Here is a 23,470-nt window from a genome sequence, read left to right as displayed (position 1 = left end):
TTGCTTTGTTTATTATTGATGATAATCCTAGAACTATTAAGGAGATAGTGAATTTAGAGGATGGTAAATTTTGGAAAAAAGGCATGGTCAAGGAAATGATGGCCTTGGAAAAGAATGATGTTTGGGATCTAGTTGAGTTTCTAGCTCGAAGAAAGCCAATTGGTAGAAAATGGGTGTTGAAGAAGAAATTGAATGTTGAAGGTAAAGTGGAGAAATACAAAGCTGAGTTAGTAGCAAAAGTTCATTCCCAGGTAGAGGGAATTGAATTTGGTGAAATTTTTTCTCTTGTTGCTAAGTTAACTTGTATTGGATTTCTTTTATTTGTTATTGCTGCTTTTGATATTCAAGTAGAACATATGTATGTGAAGACAACTTCATACACGGGGATATAGAAGAAGAAACCTACATGAAACAACCACAAGATTTTATAGTGAAATGTAAGAAGGACTTGGTTTCGTGTGGTATGAAAAAAATGATACTTATATATTGGGACTAGGTTTCACAAGGAGCAAAGTTGATCACTATGGGTATTTCAGATTAGTAGGTGATGAATATATTTATGTGGTCTTGTATGTGGATGATAGTTGTTGATTGGAAACAATGCAGAAATCATTGAGGAAGTGAAAACTAAGTTTTCCTCTAAAGCTAACATGAAAGATCTTGGTGCTGCAAATTTTATTTTGTGCATGGATATTAAAAGAGATTAGGTTAACATGAAACTTTGGTTGAATAAGAGGAAATATGTTGAGAGAATAATGTGGAAGTTTAATATGCAAGAATGTAGACTAGTTAAGGTCCCTATTCCTCTAGGTGTGAAGTTAGCTTTTGACTACTGGTCCAAGACACGGGAAGAGGAAGAGGACATGTCCTGTGTTTCATATGTTAGCATTGTTGGTAGTTTAATGTATGTAATGGTTTGTACTAGTCTGGACATTACACATGTAGTGGGAGCCTTGAGCAGGTATATGTCAAAACAAGGGAAGGAGCATTAGATATATCTGACGAGGGTTTTTAAGTATTTATGTGGCACTACAAACTATGAAATTTGCTACCAAGGAAAACCTGGAGAATATAACATGTTGGGCGTATATGGCTTTGTTAATGCAGACTAGGCTAGAGATCTAGATCAAAAAAGATCTAGAATTAGCTATGTGTTTAACCTATTTGGTGGAGTAATAAATTGGATGAGGAAGAGATAGTTTGTGGTGACACTCTTAACTATACAAGGTGAATACAAGGAAACCACTTATGCATGCAAGGAACTTGTATGGCTAAAAAGATTGTGTTCAAGTATTAGGTTTGTATAGGAAGTTGTAATGTTAAATTATGACAATCAAAGTGTCATATTTTTTACAAAGAACCCTTCTTATCATGCTAAGACAAATCATATTGATGTTCAACCTAATTGCCACCAGGAGCTATGAACTCATCTATGAACGATGAGAATCCACTGTGCTTGATGAGCATCACTTTGTGAGAGACATTTTTGAAGTTAAAAGGGAGATATTAGTAAAGGTGGATACTTTGAAGAATGTTGCAGATTCATTAAAAAGCTTGCAACCATTGAGAATTTATCTTAATATAGAGAAATAAAGGAGATTGTTGATCATGTACTCTTGTGATCGCTTGTATTCAAATTAAACTAGTGGGAGAATGTTGGGTATGTGTTATATTCTTTGCACAACTAGGCCCACATGCAATTCATCTACACCAGGTGCAATGAGGTGCAGGGAGGGTCATAATGAGGGTAGAGCCCTTGATGACAAAAGTTAGAGGTGTGACTCTAAATGGTTTGTTGGTTTTCTTGATTTGGGTTTCTAGGGGAAATATTTGTGTAGTATGTGATTGCCATTGTTTAATTTTCTATTTCATATATGTATGCATTGCATTGTTGTATAAGGTTTAAAACTTACACCCAAAGACTTGGAAAGCTCTCAAGCCATAGTCAGAGGCTCTTTTTAATAGAATTTTCTATGCCATTAGTTCAAATGGATTGTTTGTATCCTCTCCACAACTTGCCTTTAGAGTAAAATAATGAAAATCTAAAATATATGAACACCCCCTAGTTCACAACGTTATTTAGGTCCCTAATACACCCTATCAAAGAATTCAGACTATAACTTTTATTGACCAACAAGTCCTTGACTTGTCTAAATATCTTTCAAGAAGGGTCCTCCTTAAAAGAATATAAAGAACGATAACTTGTGAGAACGATTGAAAAGTTTGAATTTCTTGATAAACAAATAATCTATTACTGCAAGACAATGAAACACCCCACATAACAAGAAAAACAAGCTCCAAAAGGCTTTAGTTTTGTCTTATTGTACCAACTTTGAAGACAAAGTGTAAGATCTTCCTTGTTCCACGGGTCCCTTTGGTTCAACCATTTGTTGATGTCACACTAAACTTGTTGGATAAAAGGTCACTAAAGAAAAAAATGATGAGTCGATTTCTCAACCTTCCTATAGAGCACACAAAAACTCGTTCGATGTATATTTCGTTTCTACCGAGCGTCCCAAGTTTGTACTTTGTTCTATAGTGCAAGCCACATAAAGATCTTATTCTTCTTTGGCACCTTAACCTTCCAAATTCTCTTCCACCAAGAGACCAAGAGTAATAATTTCCCATTAGTAAATGTATTAAAAACTCTTTCTAAGTCTTGCTATTTCATAATAATAAATATTAATAATCTAATTTTAAGGTCACAACCAATTGAGACACCAAATTGGTGTATGAGACCCTCTTGTTTGTGGGACAAGAGACCCGCCTCTAAGCATGGATTAAACTACTAAAGTTTACAGAGGTGTGCATATGTCATACTCTACCTTCCTTCGTGAACCTATGACCTCTTAAAAAGAAACATAAACTCTTAACCATTAGAGATTATAAAATCTCTGAAGGTGATTCACAATTTTGTATCATCCTTTAAAGTTTTTGAGATTAATTATGTTCTGAATTATTGTAAGGTGATTCAGATCATCCATTCAAACTAAAACTTTTGAGATTGATTATGTTCTTAATTAATTATTTGATTTTGATTATATTTTCCATTATTTATTTATTATATTTTAAATTATTATGGATTTTTATTTTTTATTTTTATCTTTTATAAATTTAAGTAAAAAGTTTTTATTTAAAAAATATATATATTTTGTTTTAACTTTATATTTATTAAGTATTAAAAATAAATCAAATCCTTCTCAATGTAATTTTTTAACTAGAAGAAATTTGAAAATAAGATTTTCAGCTTAATATTTAGTAAATATAGAATTAAAATGAATCTAGATAAAAATTTGAAAATAAGATTTTCAGCTTAATATTTAGAAAATATAGAATTAAAATGAATTTAGATTAATTTTATTATTATTGTTATTATTTTATTGATTAAGTTAATTTACAATTTTTTAAAACTAAAAGTATGCATATATAAATAGATGTTGCAGTCTTTCTTACATTGAGTTGTGTAATATGTCAATATAATTATTGTAGAGAGATAAATTTTTATAGTGTAAAATGAGGGAGTTGTTTTCACCTAATTTTAAATTATAAAATAACAAAAAAAATAATTATATTAAAAAAAATGCATGTAGACATAGAAAAAATTGTTTATTTTTTTATTTATTATTAATAATAAAGATTTATTTTTGAAAAAAGAATAAAAAAGAGATGTGAAGTGATAAACAATATATAAATAATTACATATGTACATATAAATATGAGAAAAAATTAAACAAAAAATAAATAAATACATATATGCGTATTTACATGACAATATCTAAAAAAACCAATATAAATCCTCTTAAACCCAAATTTGTCAATTTTATTAAAATAATTTAATATGAAATAATTAATACATTACATTACATTAAAATGTTTCCTTTTGACTTTTGAATTCTCTCATTAACCATTTCTTACACCTTTTTAAACTTATATGCACTCTATTAGTTTTTAAATTTATATGTACATTTTTAAACTATCGGGAACAAGTTATGAATAATCTATTAGCTTGTAAGCTTCCATACAAGTTTCAAAACAACTTTGTCATCTATGTAAAATGAATATTTTTTCTAATATAAAAATTACCACCTAATTTACCAAAAAAAAATCTTATATACACTCTTTTGAAATCATTATATTTCATTTGGTCTTTAAAAATGAGTAAAATGTCTACCCAAAATGTTAGACACAATCATCACACTATACACATAGTAACAACTTCCAAAAACAACACTACTATAACATGTAACAAAAATTAACATCTTAAAAAACTTTAAACAATTTCAATATTTCATAATTCCTGATTTCACCTTAGTTATAAATCCATATCTCGAAAAGAATATTAAAAACATGACGACAAATATGCTCACAACATTGTAAATGGCGTCTAGAAGAGAAGCATTGCTCTAATACTCCAATGATAGATTGAGCAATATTATCCATATTAAGACGACTCAAAATCTGAATCCCAGCACTTTCACAAATAACAAAGAGTTCTCTACGAGCCAAGGTTTTTTTTATGGGCAAAATAAATTTCTCAAATTTCATATTTATATTTGAGGTTTTTGTAGATATTATTATTATTTTGATTATGATTGAATTAACTTTTTAAATTAAAGTGGTGTTGATGTGTTTAATATTATTTAATTTGGATAAATTATATATCTATATATATATAATTGTAATTTTTATTAAAAATATGAAAAAATATATGTATTAAAGATTTAAAAAAAAGGTTTTTATCAAATTTAAAAAATATAAGACAATATGCATAAAGATAATGAGAATCATGTATCATAAAAATTATGAAGATTTTTTTTTCTTTTTCTTCTTATGCATTTTTTGCCAGGTATCATTAAAAGAGTTTGTCGGAATAACAACCAAATTTAGAACAAGCTCTGAAAGGGGTTGATCTTTATCTGAGTCAAAATTTCTAGATTCATGCGCTCTTTTAGTTCTTGCCATTCCATTAGCAAGCGTTGCCACTGAACTAGAGATACTTTCATGCGGTCGATCCCTGTCTTGTTCGAAATGACTTGGTTGTCGAGAATCGTGCATATTCTGAGGTTCCTTGGTCTCTTGGAAAAGGGATTCTTCCTCAACTTCCTCCTCTAAATCCGTCTCAACAAATGTTTCCACCCTTTCTTCTCCCTTATTGACCCCTTCTTCTTCTTCAATTTTTTTTTTTTGGGGCATGAATCTTGTAGGTGACCTATTTGGAAGCAAATACAACATCTAAATGTTGTGTTTTCATAGTCCATACTTTGTATCCATTGAAAAGTTTCATTTTTTAATAAAATGCTATCTAGAAGGCCTTTTCTCAGATCGATCTCTATACAAATCCGAGTGAAGGTGAAGAACCCTTGTTGTATCCATTCATCATCAACTTTTAGAAAAGTTCCCAATGTACTCCCTATATCAATTAGTATCTAGTGGTGCCAAAAGGGAAGTAGAAGGTTTGGAAGTCTCACCCACACTGACATTCTAGAATCCACCATCATCAAAGGATCAAATTTTGGAAACCATCTAGTCGTAAGCTCGTCCCCAAAACCATGGACCATCATTCAACACTTTTTGGAGCTCAACTTCTGTCTCAAATTGGATGATAAAAAAAACTTTTGAACAAAGATAAATTTCACAATTTTTATCCAAGAGTTGTAGATCCAATGATGTAAAACATATGCTTTGGGCCAAAACCCATTGAATCTACAAAGAAATTTGCTCTTGTGGCAAAACCCCTTTTCTCCTTTACTGCGTCCTTGAAGGAAGGCATTGTTGTTTGAGGTCGTGAAGCCTTTGCTTTTGATGTACCTCCATGAAGCCTCAAGAGAGTGAAGATTGTTGAATCTTTAATGATTTTATACTCCTGTAAAGTTTTGAAATCCTATAGTTTCTTTCCTTCAAAAACTAAGCTTTGCTAAGCAACAAGGATCCCTAAACGAGTTTCTATTTCAAGTTTTAATTCAAATATATATTCAAAAGAAAAAACCCACAATGGAGTCAAAACCCCTGATAAGGATTTAACAAAAAAATAGAAGTTTATACTCGGTAAAAGTTCAGAAGGAAACCACCCCACAAGCAAGTCACAAAAAATGAATCTTCCCTTATTCATAGGGCCCCAACAGCCCCAATCACTAGCCAAGTCTTCCCACTCCATCATTGAAACGACTAGATTAGTATTATTAAACAGAAATTCAGCCACATTACTTCTAGATTCAAGAGATTTCTCTTGCTCGACCTTCCAAAGCAATTTTGAGACAAATGGAACCGGCGTAACAATCCTGAACTCAACATGCAGGTAAATGAAACACGATCCTTAGGGATCAAATGACGAGATCTATCCCTCCTCCACCCTGAAAACGAGCCATCCAAACCCCAAGAAACATTGGTGGTGGCAACATTGCTTGAAGACGCTAGGGCTCCTTTCGACATAGCCATTTTTTCTTCACTCAGTAAGTTTTTAAAACATTATTATTACTTTTTAACTAATTTTATTATTTTATTAAAAAAAATGCCAAGCATTATTAAAAAAACTAGTAATATTGTTTAATTAAAATATTTTTGACTAAATATTTCACTAAACATTTACCAGCCGAAACATCTATTATATTAAAATCATCGAGATGAACTATTATTAAATGAGTTAATATCCATCACTTGGATCATTGGATGAACTACTATTAAATGAGTTAATATCCATCACTTGAATCAGAATATTGATTTTACCCCGATGATGAACCATAGTAAGTATTAGAAACAAATTGACTTTAAAATATCTTTATAATTTATCCCATTTTTTTTTGAGATCATAAATCACAAAAACCTAAAAACTTGCATTTATAAAGTTAATAAATATTTACAAACACTAATAATTACTTTTAAAAATTTAAAAGTATAATAAGGTTATCTAAATTAAGATATATACTCACATTTAACAGGTTACAAAAATTCCAACACTATACCATATTGGTTGCTTTATTATAAAGTAGAAGAAATAAGAAAGAAAGAAATTATTTTAACGTCCACGAGGCTAAAGATAGCCTATGACACAGATTGCTTCTTCCTCTGCTTGATGTATTCGGCCCTTTTTCTGTGAAGCTTCAAAATAAATGCTCCAATTTTCTGAGCAAACCTATCACTGAATAGACTGTTCCAAAAACCAACTACCAGCATATCCACATTGTCTTTGAAAACCTCACATTTTAAAATAATAACTTTAATAAACTCAATAAAATTTATTTTGTGAATATTATTATTTTTAATTTCACACCCAAAATTACACATAAAATTTTGGGTGTGAATATTATTAACCCGACACCTTCTCCACTCAATGAATCCAATACAACCAACAATGAGATTTATAAATTTAAAAAAAAAAAACGAGTTGTGAGAAATATGGGAAAAGGGAGGATGGTGGAACTTCAATTTTTTTTTATTAAGAGACATTTTAAGGTTGTTAGCTGTAACCAATCGCTCGCCAGTTAACTCGCAAATTGGGGTTTTGTTTGAGAGAGAAATGGTGGGAAAAGTGGGTCCAGTCCAATGCTTTCTTCAATCCCCCGTGCAATCAATTTTCAAACAGAATCCAAAACAACATCCCCTCTCGTCACCGCCACGTGTTAGAAAGAAACATCTCGACCTGGGGGAGGTCGACCTAGCAGAGCTGAAGCGCATCGGGAGGAGCCACGCACGGTGAATTTATGTCGCGGCCGAAGCGAATCCGACATCGGATGTGTCGCCAGGTCGACCGGCTATAGCCGGTGGCCGAACGGCCACGTTAACGACTATTCAAATTGCGAGGAGGGAGAACCCCTAACTTCTGAGCGTGCGAATCAAAACGCGTGATGCGTTAATTATAATTAAAGGATATCAAGATTAATTAAAATAATTAGGAATTAAATCTTGTTTTGCGGGCCGTAATATATTAGCGACACTGTCGCAAGATGGAGATGTATGATATGTGACTTTATGAAAGCTCCGACTTCATATTTTTTCGATCAGTCTTTTGTGTTCTCTGTGTCTGAAAGATTGTGTCTGAAAGATTGTTTAATGTGTTTTGATTAAAGCTGAATCTTCTGGAGATTGTTCGAGAAGACCCATGAAGATCCTCAGCAGGTTCCTGCTGTTGCTGTTGCTGATTGCGTCGTTCAGCGAAGTCGCCCTCGGAGGTAATTGCTTTCTTTCCGGGTTCGAACTCGTGACGTATTGGATTCATAGAACGAGTCTTGGACTGCACTAATTTGTGGGTTTTATGCTTTTTCAGGGCCCTTCGTTGGAGTGAATATCGGCACAGATGTGTCGAACATGCCTTCGGCATCGGCTGTGGTGGCACTGCTGAAGAATCAGCAGATAACCCATGTGCGCCTCTATGATGCCGACCGCCAGATGCTCACAGCGCTGGCCAATACCGGCATCGAAGTGATTGTGAGTGTTCCCAATAATCAGCTCCTGGGCGTCGGGCAATCGCGATCGACTGCCGCGAATTGGGTGAACAAGAACGTGGCGGCCTACTTGCCCAACACCAACATTACGGCCATTGCCGTGGGCAGTGAAGTTCTCACAACGATCCCCAACGCTGCCCTTGTACTGGTTCCCGCCATGAGGTTCTTGCATTCGGCCCTGGTAGCGGCCAATCTTGACGGGCAGGTGAAGGTTTCGACTCCCCATCCCGCCGAACTCATCCTGGATTCATTCCCGCCTTCGCAGGCCTTCTTCAACTCCTCCTGGAACAGCGTGATGATACCGCTGCTGGCCTTCCTGCGCGACACAAAGTCCTACCTGATGCTCAACGTCTACCCCTACTATGTCTACATGCAGGGCAACGGTGTGGTGCCGCTGGACTACGCTCTGTTCCGACCGCTCCCGCCCAACAAGGAGGCCGTTGACCCCAACACGTTGCTCCACTATACCAACGTCTTCGATGCCGTAGTCGACGCGGCCTACTACGCAATGGCCTCGCTGAACTTCACAAACATCCCTGTGGTCGTGACAGAGACCGGTTGGCCCTCCATGGGCGACGCCAACGAGCCCGACGCCACCGTGGACAACGCCGATACTTACAACAGCAATCTTGTCCGGCACGTGCTCAACAGCACAGGAACCCCCAAGCTCCCCGGTGTGGCTGTCAACACCTACATCTACGAGCTCTTCAATGAGGACCTCAGGCCTGGTGGGACTTCGGAGGAAAACTGGGGGCTCTTCAGCGCTAATTCTACGCCCGTGTATGTCCTTCACCTCAATGGCGCGGGATCGACTCTGGGCAACGACACTTCTGCTCAGACCTTCTGTGTAGCCCTGTCCGGTGCCGATACTCAACTCCTCCAGGCGGCGTTGGATTGGGCCTGTGGTCCTGGGCAGGCTGATTGCTCTGCTATTCAGGCCGGTCAGAGCTGTTATACTCCTGATACCGTTGCAGACCACGCCTCTTATGCCTTTGACAGCTATTACCACAAGATGAACATGGCCTCTGGGTCCTGTGACTTCAACGGAGTCGGCACTATAACCAATACTGATCCAAGTAAGTTGGGGATGTATTTCTTTTTCTTGTTTTCTTTTCAAATTTCTTTCTTACAGTTGCGTCGGTTCTCTTTTGAAAACTGTTTGATATCTCCCCTGCTTCTGTTACTGTGTCTTGCAGGTCACGGTTCTTGTATTTTCCAAGGCAGGTAAGGGAACAATGCATCTATCTTTATACACTATATTTCCACATTCAAGATAACATGTCTTTTCTTAGCCTACTGTCATCTCTTATATTCATATTCAAAGATAAGTTGTACATGTACAGAAGCTCTCTTTCTCTTTTGTTGCTCTGTTTTCAATCGTCTGGCTCCGATTCTTGCTTTGCTCACGTTTCATCTTCAGTTTCAGGGTTCTTATCTCCTGTAACATAAAATGGACTGTGTTTGTGTCCGTAGGCCATTTTCTTGGGTTCTCACAACGTTGAAAACATGCATTGATCCCTTTGTAGTTTCTTACCTTTCTTCTCATTCTGAGAGTATTACAATGAAATGCAGCGGGCTTATAACACACTAAAAGAAAGTGACCCTTCCCTTCATTTGAGATATCATGGGTGGGGTATCTATTCCCACTTAAATCACCTGGGACTTGCATTTGATCCCATGGCATAGACCATTGATAATTGGTGCAGACAGAGTGCTAACAGGAACTTCAAATGGAAAATTCTCTCACTACTGAAACATGTTTTTGGGGATTTTGAACTTTAGTGCCATCTAACAAAAACCCCATTGAAATTTTTTATAATTTTGGTTAGAAATCTATTAATGGCTTGAATCAGGCCAGCGCAGTGGCTAGATGAGCATTTAAAAAAAATGCGGAAGTAGATTCTGCTTTAGCATCATTGGGCATACATATCCCTATGAGCATTGAAGCTTCAGGGCAAGTCTTTGATTCCCTGCAGACATGCCTTCTGAAGTTGGAAGTTTATTGTCTGTAACCAGTGCTCTGTATTCACATATTTATTTTTTGTTGTTACTAGGATTAGTCATCTGCTCTTTTAGCAATATATAGATGGACAACAACCAAAACTAGCAGGCCTGTTTTTATGGAGAACTGATCATAGATTATGAAAATCTGTTATTTGTCTTATTTGGATGTGATCTGCATTGCTTCGGCTGTCAGAGTCTGGCTTTACAATCTCTCATCTTGGAGGATATCTTTCCTTCCAGAGATTGTGATCACCTTTATCATAATATTTTATCCATTGGCGGTTTATTAAAATACTGTTAAGTAAAATGTATTAGGGCAATTTTCTGCCTTAGTAGTTTTGAAAAGTGTATCAGGGCAGGTTTTCTGCCTTAATAGTTTGGTAAAATGCTTCAGGGCAAATATGCGTGCAAAATTGATGCCGACAGACATATCTTGCTATTCTTCATCTCCATAACCATGTTCTTGCTTGCTAATTTATGGCTATCCTAGCGCCCTGTGCATTATTAGTTGGTTAGTGAGCATGATCTCCTTAAAATAATAGTTAAAGCATGGGTGCTTAATAAGCCATAGAACTGTGTAAAAACCCCAGACTACCAGCTCAAATTAGAAAAAATGTAGGATGCATAGTTCCAGCTCTTTGCCAGCTACTTTCTTTGTTAATGACTCTCCTCTGTAGCCTGACAGATTCTTTATTGATTTCTTTGTTGATGACTCTCCCCTGTAGCCTGACAGATTCTTTATAGATTTCTAAGTTGATGACTCTCCTCCGTAGGCTGACAGATTCTTTATAGATCAGTTTTTCGTTCTCTGGTTAGAATTTCATAACAATTTAAAAGTCATCGAGTATTAAAGTGCTGAGTCATCATGGACTTGAGGATCTGCTTTTTAAAATTTAAATGAAGTGTATATTATACTGAGAAGGATCTTTATTCTTAAATTGTTGTGATCTAGATGCTGACAGTTTTTGTGTTATTTATTGCAGTGTTGGTGCAAATGGGACTTCTGTGAATGGTACTGTCCTTGGCAATGAGACATTTCCTTTGACAGGGACAAATATTACCTCTTTAAATAGTTCTGCACCCCACCTTCAGTCACAGATTCATCCAATTCTTTTTCCTCTTGTTGCCCTTCCCATTCTGTTTTGGAATCTGCCGATTTTGTAGGACAAAAGCACTATATTATTGATGTATCTTTTAAGAACAAGGAATGCTTCATTCTTTTTTTTCATCAAAGCAAGATGTAAATGGAGAGGCTGGATATATCTTTGGAGAGAAATAGGCTGTGGAAATGAAAGATTTCATCAGCTGTCATTTTGGAGAGGGGAAGCTGAAAATGCAAAATTTGCAAAGATTACAAATTCATTGTTGTACGCAAAATAGAGGTATCAGAGTTTACTGCCATTCATTGATAGGTATTCTGTATATGTATTATAATATGTGTACAACTATCACTATCATTGATTGATTGTAGGATTGATCAAAATGATACTCATTTATTCGTTAGTTGTATGTCCTTTGTTGACTACAGGTGAGAGACTGGGCCTTCTTATAAATGGACTTCGATGTATATGTGTTTGCGAAAATGATACTCTATTTGTTGATGTATATGTGTTAGTGAAAATGATACTCTATTTGTTGATGTATACGTGTTAGTGAAAACGAACTGTTACTGATAAGCGAGAACGGGCATTTCATAAACTTGACTTTGAGTATGAACATGAAAGAAACTTAAGGTGTCCCTTGTGATCATAGTCAGTATGTTGATATCCTTTCGGCTTATGACTGGTGTTCACTTGTAACAAAAATTGTTAGCTTAATACATTTTGATTAAAAGCACTTCATAAGACCCTATTTATTCTTGATAATATTTTTATTATATATATATAAAAATAAAATTGCGTAAATAGTATTAAAAAAATAATATAGATAATGTATTAAAATTTTACACACAAATTTTCAAAGATCATAAAATTTGCAGTAAACAATTTATTAATAAATTTTGTATTTCAAATATGTGTATAAAAATTATTTAGGCATAAATAATAGTTAAGCAAAAAGCTTTACTGAGGCATTTACATTTAAATTTTAGATTCTAAATATAAATATTTTATATTTATATATTATTAGTAAATTTAATTTTTTATTATTATTAAGTTTTGTGAACAATTTGTTTTCACTATGATATGAATTCGCAAAATAATATTTACTACATCTGTATATAATGTTACAATAATAGATCTTTTGTATCATAAAAAAAAAAACAAATTTTACATCCCAATAAAAAAATTATTTATACATTAATAATACTCAAACCTTGTGCATTTGCCTTTAATATTTATGTTTTTAATATTTTATAATTTATTAATGAATTTTACATTTCAAAAATCGATATTTATACACTAATAGTCCCTAAAATTCAAATTCTTTGAAACTCCACTGCAAGCATTTACATTTAAAAATAATGATAGTTATATATAAGGAATGTCTAGTATTTGTTATTACAACAAAACTTATCATATCATTTATGTAAATTAAATTCTGATAAAAAATTTATATAAAAATTATTTACATATAATAATATGTTAATTTCTAAATTTATTATTACATATAAAGATGCTAACCTTAACGCATTAATATATATATATAAAATAAATATTTTTATATTGAGACTTAGCTAAATTAATGACTAGACTTGACACTGCAAATTATTGCTCGTCAAATTATTTTTTGGGTTACTTTATTCAGGGATAACATATTTAAATAGATACTGGGGCGAAACGACATTATTATTATTATTATTTTTTCAAATGTGAAAGTGAGAAATTTTTTCGCATCCTGCCCTGCCATGTCCAGCCCTGCCCAGAAATACTTTACATCTGTAAGTCAATGATCTGTGTAGAAAATGTCGGGATAAAGACAATGTTGGTGCAGAAAAGGCAGAATAACGAGTGAAAAAATTGACTTTTAAAGTTTGCACCCACGTGGTTTAGTACTGATGTATAAATCATTGATTGCAAAGACGCGTAACGCTTTATATTCAAATATCCGCTTTCTATGAAATTACAGGCGCTGCATCTCGTTGGGATTGTTGTTACTGTTCTCCGACTAATCTTTGAATAGTGACATGGACTCTGAAGTTATCATATTCTCAGTCAAAGATGATAATGTTGATATAACTCCCCACAAAATGTTAACGCGAAGAGTATCTGTGCAGTGTTAGATACGAGAATCTGGGTTAAATCATAAATGCATTTGTCATGAAAAGGCTCACCGCCATTAACAGCAAACAGATGCCATTTACTATTTCCCTTTTTTTCTTTCTTTTATATTTATTTATGTCCTATCAAAATAAGTTTTCATTTCCATCCTAACCTCATTTGCTATAATGAAATTCCCCGATTCGCGCATGGAGTTCAGTACAGGTATTGCAATTGATGAATACTCCATTCCAAAATCAGAATCTTTTATACTCAGTTACTTAGGTTTCAACACATTACCCTAATTTACATATCACTTCATTTAATATATTATTTTAAGAAATTGAATTTGAGTGCGGAGGAACACAATCATTTATTATTATTATTTGAAAGGAACTCAATTAGCTTTTAAAAACCATCTTATTATAAAAAAACATTATTATTATTATTTTTAAATTAAACATGTGTAAATTTTCTTTTATTCTGACTCTAACTGAACAGAAAATTTGAGTGTTAATTTGATACTACATTGAAAAGTGAAAAGTGAGATGGGGATCATCATGACATAAACGAATAATGTTAGCAACCTAAGTGATTCAAGCATCACTACTAAATTGTTGTGGAGAGTCTAACCTCCTTGAGAATTGAGAATAGTTGTAATTATCCAAATGGCAGTCTTTTTTGCTAAAAATTTCTATGAAAGCTCAATACAGTGTTTGTGTTAATGAAGATAAGAGCATTATTCCACTCTCTTCCTTTGATCATGTTTCGACGATCTTGCATTAAAGATGGGGTGTCCTCTTTCTGCATATCATGTACTATGTGGCCAATGAATGGAAATAATTAAATACCTTTGAGAGATCATCTTAATCAAATTGTGGTCTTAATTCAAAGTAAATGTCCTTTTCATTTTCATGCGTGTGAGTTCTATTAAATTGATCTATGCTATTACTTGTCTTGTTCAACATGGAAATTTGTGAGGAAGTTTGGGTTAAATGGTTTGAGAGGAAAACTGTTTCATATTCCTCATATTTGTCCTACACTCTAGTTCTTTAGGATAGTGTCAAGCAATGAGAGAAATATGTTAGATTAAGGGTGAATATGGTCATCGAAATTTTGAGATGAACCTTTTCGTGATTTCATAGCCTTGGACAAATTAGAAGGAAAGCTAGGGAAAGATGACATGGTTCATGACATTCATTCTTGTGTTTTTTGGGGAAATGAGAGGATTGAGGGTGAGGCCTCCATCCATGTGAAAAGAATTTTGTGGACGCTGTGGGCGTGGCTTCTAGTTGGGCTTTGGAGGGGGATGTTAGGACAAGTGTCTAATAAACCTTGCAATTATCTCAATAAGAGTTGGCATGCATATTAGCAACTCTGGAATTTGAATGATGGTGATCATATCCATTAAAGAGAACATAGACCCTAAAAGTATGTTGTAACCCTATTTAGTTGTTGAATAATACATTGGGCTTGCTTTGGTGTGCGGGTTCATTTTCTTGAAAGGGTTTTCCATAGGAAATCACTATGTAATTAGAGTATGTCTTTACATTACTTGTTTGTAGCAATTCTTTGTTTACATTTTTTGCATATCTAAGATTAACTAGAGTAGGAAGCATATTCTACACTTCATCTTCCTTTTGTTTCATATGAGAGCTTGATAATCTCGACTCCTAGATGTTAAGAACAAGGTTTTTGGATTTAATCTTGGTATGAGTGGGATTTTATGTAGAAGGAATTTTGTTGTAGGAAAATGGTGATCACATCAAGGCTAGAAATGGGGAAGTTTAATGGCACCAACTTTCAATTGTGGAAGCTCAAGATGGAGGATTCACTCACAGATCAAGATGTGGGTTGTAGTATCTAGAACCAAAGCATTTGCTATTAAAATTGAAGATTGTGTAGTGTTGGAGGGAAATGAAAGAAGACTCGTCAAGTTTTGTTTGGTCAATGTTATTGAATACTTCTAAAGACCCACCTCAACAAATCTTTGGAAGAAGTTGGAAGACTTGTACTAGGCTAAATCCTTGGTTAATAAACTTTTTCTACAAAATAAATTGTACACCTTGAGAATGGGCAATGGTGATTCAATGCCCAAACATCTGAATGTGTTTATGATATTTTAACCAAGTTGGAATCAGTTGAAGTGAAAGATGGACAAGGAGGATTGTTGCATGGCCCTTTCATGTCTTTTGCTAGGTTTGTGGCATAGCCTAGTAATAATTGTTAGAATCACTACAAAGAAATTGATGCTTGATGAGGTTGTCATTGTATTACTCTTAAAGGAGATGCGGTGGAAGGATTTTGGATCAGCCAAGGAGGTCTTGGAATTTAAAATATTTAATGTGAAAGGCAAGAAGAGGGAGAAGGAAATGTCCAAATCCCATGGGAATTCTAAGTCTCCTAGCAAGTCTAAGACAAAATATTATATTTGGTACAAGGTTGAGCATTCCAAAAGAGATTGCAGGGAAGAGTTAAATGATATTAAGAAGAAAAATAATAATTTTGATTACGAGTTTGAAAAATCTTCTTAGAAGGATAATGGAGATGATTTTGTTATGACCTTGACAACCTAAGCATGCCAGAGATAAATTTTGGAACCTCCTTCCGCATGACTTCCCATTTAGTGGTTTTTAGTGTACGGGGACTCAAATGGTCGAAAGGTATACCTTTGTTGACGATTCTCATCTTAGCGTAATTGGTCATGGTAGAGACTTGATCATATTCCTTGATGGTAGAGTGAAGGGGATCAATGGAGTTTTGCACATTGCAAGTTTGGCACAAAACCTACTAGTGGTGGTTGAGCTAAATGATGCATGTGTGTAGGTTGTTTTCTCTAGTGGAGAGTGATAGTACAATACAAGGAGCTATAGTTTTTTCCAAGTGTGTGGGCACTATTTCATCTTCATACATGCATTGTTTAGTGCGATAGTTCTTTAGTTCCTACGAAAAAATATATTTGCAGGGTATACATCTTCATAATAAGCCTATCAATGACAAATAGGGGCATTGTATCTACTTTTGAAGGTCATTCTTTTTGGGTACCTAAGTGGGTTCTTGCCTCAGAGCAAGTTATGTATGGGCCTTACAAACAAAATTCTTATTGAGGGCTTCAGTACTCTTAACTTTGATTTTTGTGAGCATCGCATATATGGAAAATAGAGTCACGTTCAATTTTATTTTGGTTGTCGCAAAACTTCTTGATTGTTGGACCTGATTCATTATGATGTATTTGTTTCTATTAAAGTCCTTCAATTTCTACATATTTTTATTTGTATCATTCATTAATGAATATCCTAGAAGAACATGGATATATTTTCTTAGGAGTAAATCCAAGGTCTTTAGTTGGTTTAAGTAGTTTTAAGGTTCTCTTGGAAAATAAAACCAGTAGTAAGATAAAAATGTTGAGGACTAATAATGTTGTTGAGCTTTTTCCCACAATGATTAACGTGTTATGTAAGGACAATGGCATTGAAAGACATAGGACAAGTCCATATACCCCTTCAAATATTGGAGCTGTAAACAAATGAATAAGACATTGATAGAGAGGGATAGAAGTATTTTTAGCAGAGCCAAGTTAGAGTAGTTGGTGATACACCCAACTGGTAGTTATTGCTACTCCCATAGTTGCATTTTATCAAAGCGATGACTGCTTTTGAGTTGCTGACACTCCTAAGATTGCGCGCTGATGCTCCTATTGCGTGGATTTGCTGACACATCCAAAATCAACAACTGTTTAGTTGCGTTACTATAGGACAACCCCTACTAGACACACTGCCATAATGAGATGGAGGTTACAAATTTGGTTTGTCCGCATATTGAGAGGAAATAAATAGACTCAGTTCTGGAAGGAAAAGAGTGTTGAAGTTTCTAAGTTTACTTAGTTAGAAACCCCCCATGCACTTTATCTGATTTATTCTTACCTACTTGTTATTTTACTTAACAAGTTCTTTACAACGTAAACACTGAAAATAAACACTAGTGCATGCTCAACATATTACATATCAGCAACTAAAAGAAACAGAAACAAACACACCATATGACACCATTATTTTTGGACTAATGTCCCCGGAAAAACCCAATGTGGGAAAACCGATGCAGCTATCTGAGGGTTTTCTTATTAAGCAATATCATAGTACAGTTTGGGTGCCGAAACTAGCCTACCCAACAGAGAATTTCCTTGGTAGTAATACCTCTCGATTTTTGAAAAATCTCCTGGTTGAAACCCCAGATAAACCTTCCGGCAACTACTTGGCACAAATCTACTCCAGAAACCCCAATGTCAGCCTCTCTCTGGACTGCGTCAGCCCCTCTCTGCCTCATGCTGGCCCTACGTCACCTCGGATGGGTTTGCGTTAGCCCTCTGGCCATATGCGTCAACAACGCTAGCCTCTCTGAGGCTCTGCGCAGCTTCCGTCTGCCTCTGCGTGGTCCTGTGTGAGCCCTAGCTGACTCTACATCACTCTCCTTGGCTACTGCGCTGCTCTCCCAGCATTATCTCTACCTCTCTGTCTCTCTGTACTCAAATGCCTCTCAGCTGCATCTCCCGATCACTAATTCTATCTCTCTTAGCAAACCCCGCTCTAGAGAATAGAATCACTGATCACTCTGGTGTATTCTCCAAGTGACCCTCAAGCCTCCTCTTATACTTTTCCTATTGACATATCAACGGCCGAGATTAAGTCCCTAATCAATGGTTAAGATTATATCTGGCTTTATCCATTTCTTTTGGACCATTCTAACACTGTTTCATATTAATACACGTTAATATTTTATTTTCCCTAAGTTTAGACTTAGGGACTCCATTAAAAATTTAATTATTTTAATATCTCTTGAATAGAATTTGGCCAAACCCTTTCTGGGTATTGGAGATCTCACGTGTTCCAACCTCTCCACCAAATTTCGTGGCTAGAGCACATCCGATGCTACCCCAAATAAACACTTCCTCTTAGCGAGGACTATGCTCTAGCAATACTCCTCACTGAGTATTACTCCGATCATCCGGCATCGGTACCTGTGCTGATGCTAGGCCTTCCTGCCCAACATCCTCTGCACTGCTACATTCTGTACTGCTGCCCATGGTTCTGCCACTACCACTGCTGCATCTGTATGACAACTCCCTCTGCGTCCGTGCTGCGGCTGGTCCTTTCTCCCAGCACTGCATCCGCACTGCACCTCCATTCATCATGCTGCATCGTGCTACCCACTACTATACTACAACTTAGTTACTGAGAAGTAAGTAACTGATCTCCCAATCTGACCTCCTTGTTGGGCTAGAGACACCTATTGATGTTGAAGCTCCCTTTGTACTGACAAGTGCTTTGTCTTTGACCTTTGCACTGCTGCAACAACTCCCTGCATCTCACACCATTGCACACCTCTCTGTGCCATCTTGCACTGGTGCAACACTCCTGTGCCTCTCGCACTGCTGCATCCTTCTAGCCTCGCGCTAACTTGGGACTCCTGCACTGTAGCTTTCTCTGCCACTCCATCCACATCCATCTCTACCCGACTCAGCCAGTGCTGCAACTCCTCTTCGGGGCTCCCGTGGCAAGGTATAATCCAAGAGGCTGGGTACCTCGAGGATCTTGCCCCTCATTGCCTGTAGTCCACCTGACTACAACTCGATGTCTCCCCACTTCCACTCAAGTGGTGCGTGTGCACTCATGGCACAGTCATCGTCTGTCAAAACTTCCTTCCCTGCCCATGCTGGCGCTGCCTTAGTCTCGTAAAACTCTCCCTTACTCTTCTTCCTTGGACACTGGGTCGCATAATGACCCAGCTCCCCACAGTGGAAGCACTTGATCTTGGAGAGATATTTCTTCTTCCGCTTTTCCTGCTTTCCCTCAGATGTTAGGGCCACATCTTCCTCCTCTTGCTTGACTTTGATCCCCTTGTTGCTGCTACCCATCTTCGATTGCTATCTAAGCTCTTCTTGGCGAAGAGATGCCCACATCTCGTCCCAAGGTGGGAGAGTCCCTCTGCCCAGTATACTCTGGAAAAATACCTCCCAGTCTTCTGAGACAACATTCAGGGTTGTCCTCACCATCAGCCCTTGATTCGGTGTCGCCTCTATAGCAGTCAACTGATCTCAGACCTCATTCAGTCCTCCAAGGAAGGTGTCAATTGGTTCTCCCTTCTTCATCTAATATGACTTCCACTGATTCTCAAGCAACATTCTTCTCTACACAGAAGTATGCTGATACAACTTTCTGAGAGCCTCCAACATCTCAAATGTCGTTTCCTTCTCGGCTATGTGAGGTACTACATGATCCTTGACCCTGTCAAGGATGATGCTCTTGGCCTTCGCCATTGCCTCCTCGTACTTGTCGTTATCATTGGGGTTGACTGGGATAGATATTACCTTCAAGGTGAAGTTCTTGACACGATTTCTGTCAAACACGGATAAGACTCTGGCTTTCCACACTGTGAAGTTTGATGCTCCGTCCAGTCTATCCTGGTCTCTTACTCCGTGTAGTGCCATGATGCTCCTCTACTTCCCTCCTGGAAGTTCTCTGCTCAACGACTCTAAGTCTTTACTTCTCGTTTGGAAGTTCTCTTCTGGACTCCCTTTGAGTTCTGATTTCCCTTCTGGAAATCCTTCTGCTGTTGTCGAGACGCCCCCTATTCTGATCGTCTTGTGCAACCGCACAACTGATTCGAGTTCCTCGCCTAGAAACCCTCGGTAGCAACTCCTCTGGACTTGCTCTGTCAGGCACTGTTCTGACTAGAGTTCCTCACCAACTCCACTTTGCAATATTCCTGCAGCCTTCTAAACCCCAACAACACGAAGGTGGGAGCTCCTAGGCTCTGCGCAATCCCGGCACCAGCAACCCAGCCTCCTCAGCCAACTGCGTCAGCCTTCCCAGCTGCTGCGTGGCTCTGCGTGAGGCTCCCTTTGCCTCCTTAGCTTCTGCGCTGCCTCTTCTTGTCTCACCCTTGATGACACAGGGATTGGGTCACCCTTCTCTTGTTGCTGCTCTGCTAGAAACAACTTCTGTCACCTCGGGACAACTGTTTTCTGCTAGTATTGGTTCGCTCGGTTGATGTCCTTAGTCTTCCTGTGATCTGAAATCACGCTCTGATACCATGTTGAAGTTTCTAAGTTTACTTAGTTAGAAATACTCCATGCACTTTATCTTATTTATTCCTACCTACTTGTTATTTTACTTAACAAGTTATTTACAACGTAACTACTGAAAATAAACACTAGTGCATGCTCAACATATTACAGATCAACAACTAAAAGAACTAGAAACAAACACGCCATATGACACCATTATTTTTGGACTAATGTCCCTGGAAAAACTAAATGTGGGAAAACCGATGCAGCTATATGAGGGTTTTCTTATTAAGCAATACTAGAGTACAATTTGGGTGTCGAAACTAGCCTATCCAACAGAGAATTTCCTTGGCAATAATACCTCTCGATTTCTGAAAAATATCTTGGTTGAAACCTTGGATAAACCTTCCGGTAGCTACTCAACACAAATCTGCTCCAGAAACCCCAGTGTCAGCCTCTCTCTAGATTGCGTCAGCTCCTCTCTGCCTCACGCTGGCCCTACGTCACCCCGGATGGGTCTGCGTCAACAACGCTGGCCTCTCTGAGGCTCTGTGCAGCGCCCAGCTGCCTTTGCATGAGCCCTGGCTGGCTCTGCGTCACTCTCCTTGGCTACTGCGCTGCTCTCCCGACACTATCTCTGCCTCTCTGTCTCTTTGTACTCAAATGCCCCTCAGCTGCATCTCCCGATCACTAATTCTATCTCTCTTAGCAAACCCCACTTTAGAGAATAGAATCGTTGATCACTCTGGTGTATCCTCCAAGTGACCCTCAAGCCTCCTCTTATACTTTCCCTGTTGCCATATCAATGACCGAGATTAAGTCTCTAATCAACGACTAAGATTAGATCTGGTTTGATCCATGTCTTTTGGACCATTCTAACACAGTTTCATATTAATACACATTAATATTTTATTTTCCCTAAGTTTAGACTTAGGGACTCCATTAAAAATATTAATTATTTTAATATCTCTTGAACTGTTTAGAATCTACCCAAACCCTTTCTGGGTATTGGAAATCTCATGTGCCCTAACCTACTTAGGGACTCCATTAAAAATATTAATTATTTTAATATCTCTTGAACTGTTTAGAATCTACCAAAACCCTTTATGGGTATTGGAGATCTCATGTGCCCCAATCTCTCCACCAAATTTCGTGGCTAGAGCACATCTGATGCTACCCCAAATCAACAAAGAGGTTGGTGGCAGGGGAAGCGATTTGTTTCAGTGGAATATGAAGAGGTCAACAACGTGAGGATAAATTGCATGAACACAAAAGAGAAGGGGATTTTGCCTTTTTTCTTTTTCTTTTGCTATTGATTTTCTGCTGGTTCATTGAGGCTCCTAGTTCTTGAGCTATTGACATTGGTTTTGGTTGTTGCATCATTTTCAGAGAGCTCAGCTAGATGTTGTACAAGTTAGCAAGGGTGTTTGGTTGATGTGCATGGTATCATTGTGTAACAACATAGGGATTTCAAGTACTCTGAGGAATTCACTCTCAGATTTGTATACTTAATATTTGTAACAACACATTTTGAATGAAATAAAAGATATTTGAATCCCTTTTATGTGTTCTCGTGAGTAGACTCAAATTAATCTCTGTTTGTGCTCTGTGATTTAGTCCTTGAATTAATTAATTTAGTAGCCAAATTCCAATGGTCTGGGTCGTGCGCTCTGTAACACCGATCCAGATTCTGAAGGTGTTGCGAAAGCTACAGAACCTATACTACGTAAAGCAGTATCAGGGCCAAATTCATTCTGGGATTTGTACCTTGAATTTCTTCGTGTAACATGGTACTAGGAAACCTTGTTCAGTGGTTGCACAACACGAGTGATCAAGGTACAAGTTGGGTCATGAAACCTGGGTTGAGGTTTGTGGATGTTATTGAGATATTTACAACTTGTAAGGATGCCACTTAGGAGAAGAGGAGCAATATGAGGAGGTGCAAGAAATCAAGAGCTAGAAGATTTGAGACGAAGAATAGAAGAGTTAGAACATAAAATAAATAGAGATGCAGAGGTAGATTCAAAGCTTGAAGAAGAAACCGATGATGAACCAGAGTCTGAGGAGAGAGACCCATTTGTGATGTTGATTTCTTATTTGAGCAATAAAGGTAGTGCAAGCATTAAAATTTCTTGTTATGATGGAAAATTGAGAGTTGATGTGGTCATCGATTGGATTGGACAAATCAAAATATACTTCGAGTATGAAATTGTTCAGGATCTAAATCAGGGGAAATTTTCCATGACGAAGTTAAAAGGTTATACTATATTGCAGTGGGATATGCTGCAAAAATATAGAGTAAATACTCAGCTAGGAAAGATCAAGATTTGGAAGAAGATGGTCACAAATATCAAGGAGAAATTTTTGCATGTTGATTCCCAGCAAAATTTGTATAGAAAAGTCCAAAATCTAAGACAAAAGGAGACCTCTGTTCGTGAGTACACCAAGGAGTTTTTTATGCTATCTCTTCGATTAGTATAAAGGAACCAAAATTTCAAAGAGTTGCAAGGTATGTGAATGGAATGAAATACTTGATTCAAGGCGAAATGAGTACACATTATTTCCGCACTGTTGATGAAACCTGCCACATTTCCTTTAAAATAGAGGAAAAATTGAATAGGAGAACACAACAGAAAGGAAGAGGAAGAGGTAAGGTAGGGATTGCTAGAGGCAATGAAAAGGAAGAAGAATCCACCAGTGGTCAAGGTGGTAGAGGTGGAAATAGTGTTGGAAGAGGCAGAGGAAGTCTCAAAAGAGGAAAGGGAAAG

General features: G+C 36.8%; 1 protein-coding gene across 1 annotated transcript; it reads left to right on the top strand.

Annotated features, from left to right (window-relative positions):
* The first annotated feature begins 7,967 nt into the window (after positions 1-7,967).
* LOC149187617 (glucan endo-1,3-beta-glucosidase 3-like) lies at positions 7,968-12,047 on the top strand. Its single transcript, XM_089411403.1, has 4 exons — positions 7,968-8,165; positions 8,261-9,514; positions 9,635-9,662; positions 11,426-12,047. The coding sequence occupies exons 1-4, from the start codon at positions 8,096-8,098 to the stop codon at positions 11,604-11,606; spliced, it is 1,533 nt and encodes a 510-aa protein (XP_089267529.1). The 5' UTR covers positions 7,968-8,095; the 3' UTR covers positions 11,607-12,047.
* Positions 12,048-23,470: the final 11,423 nt, after the last annotated feature.

Source organism: Pinus tabuliformis, chromosome 3_1 (assembly GCF_031772625.1).
Source record: "Pinus tabuliformis cultivar Carrire ecotype Pingquan chromosome 3_1, CPIR1, whole genome shotgun sequence".
Taxonomy (NCBI): Eukaryota; Viridiplantae; Streptophyta; class Pinopsida; order Pinales; family Pinaceae; genus Pinus; species Pinus tabuliformis.
This window is presented reverse-complemented; position numbering and strand designations above follow the sequence as displayed.

Coding starts and splice junctions, on each gene's coding strand:
- LOC149187617 (XM_089411403.1), top strand. CDS start 8,096: ATGAAGATCCTCAGCAGGTTCCTGCTGTTGCTGTTGCTGATTGCGTCG. Junction 8,166..8,260: donor CAGCGAAGTCGCCCTCGGAG/GTAATTGCTTTC, acceptor ATGCTTTTTCAG/GGCCCTTCGTTGGAGTGAAT. Junction 9,663..11,425: donor TCTTGTATTTTCCAAGGCAG/GTAAGGGAACAA, acceptor TATTTATTGCAG/TGTTGGTGCAAATGGGACTT.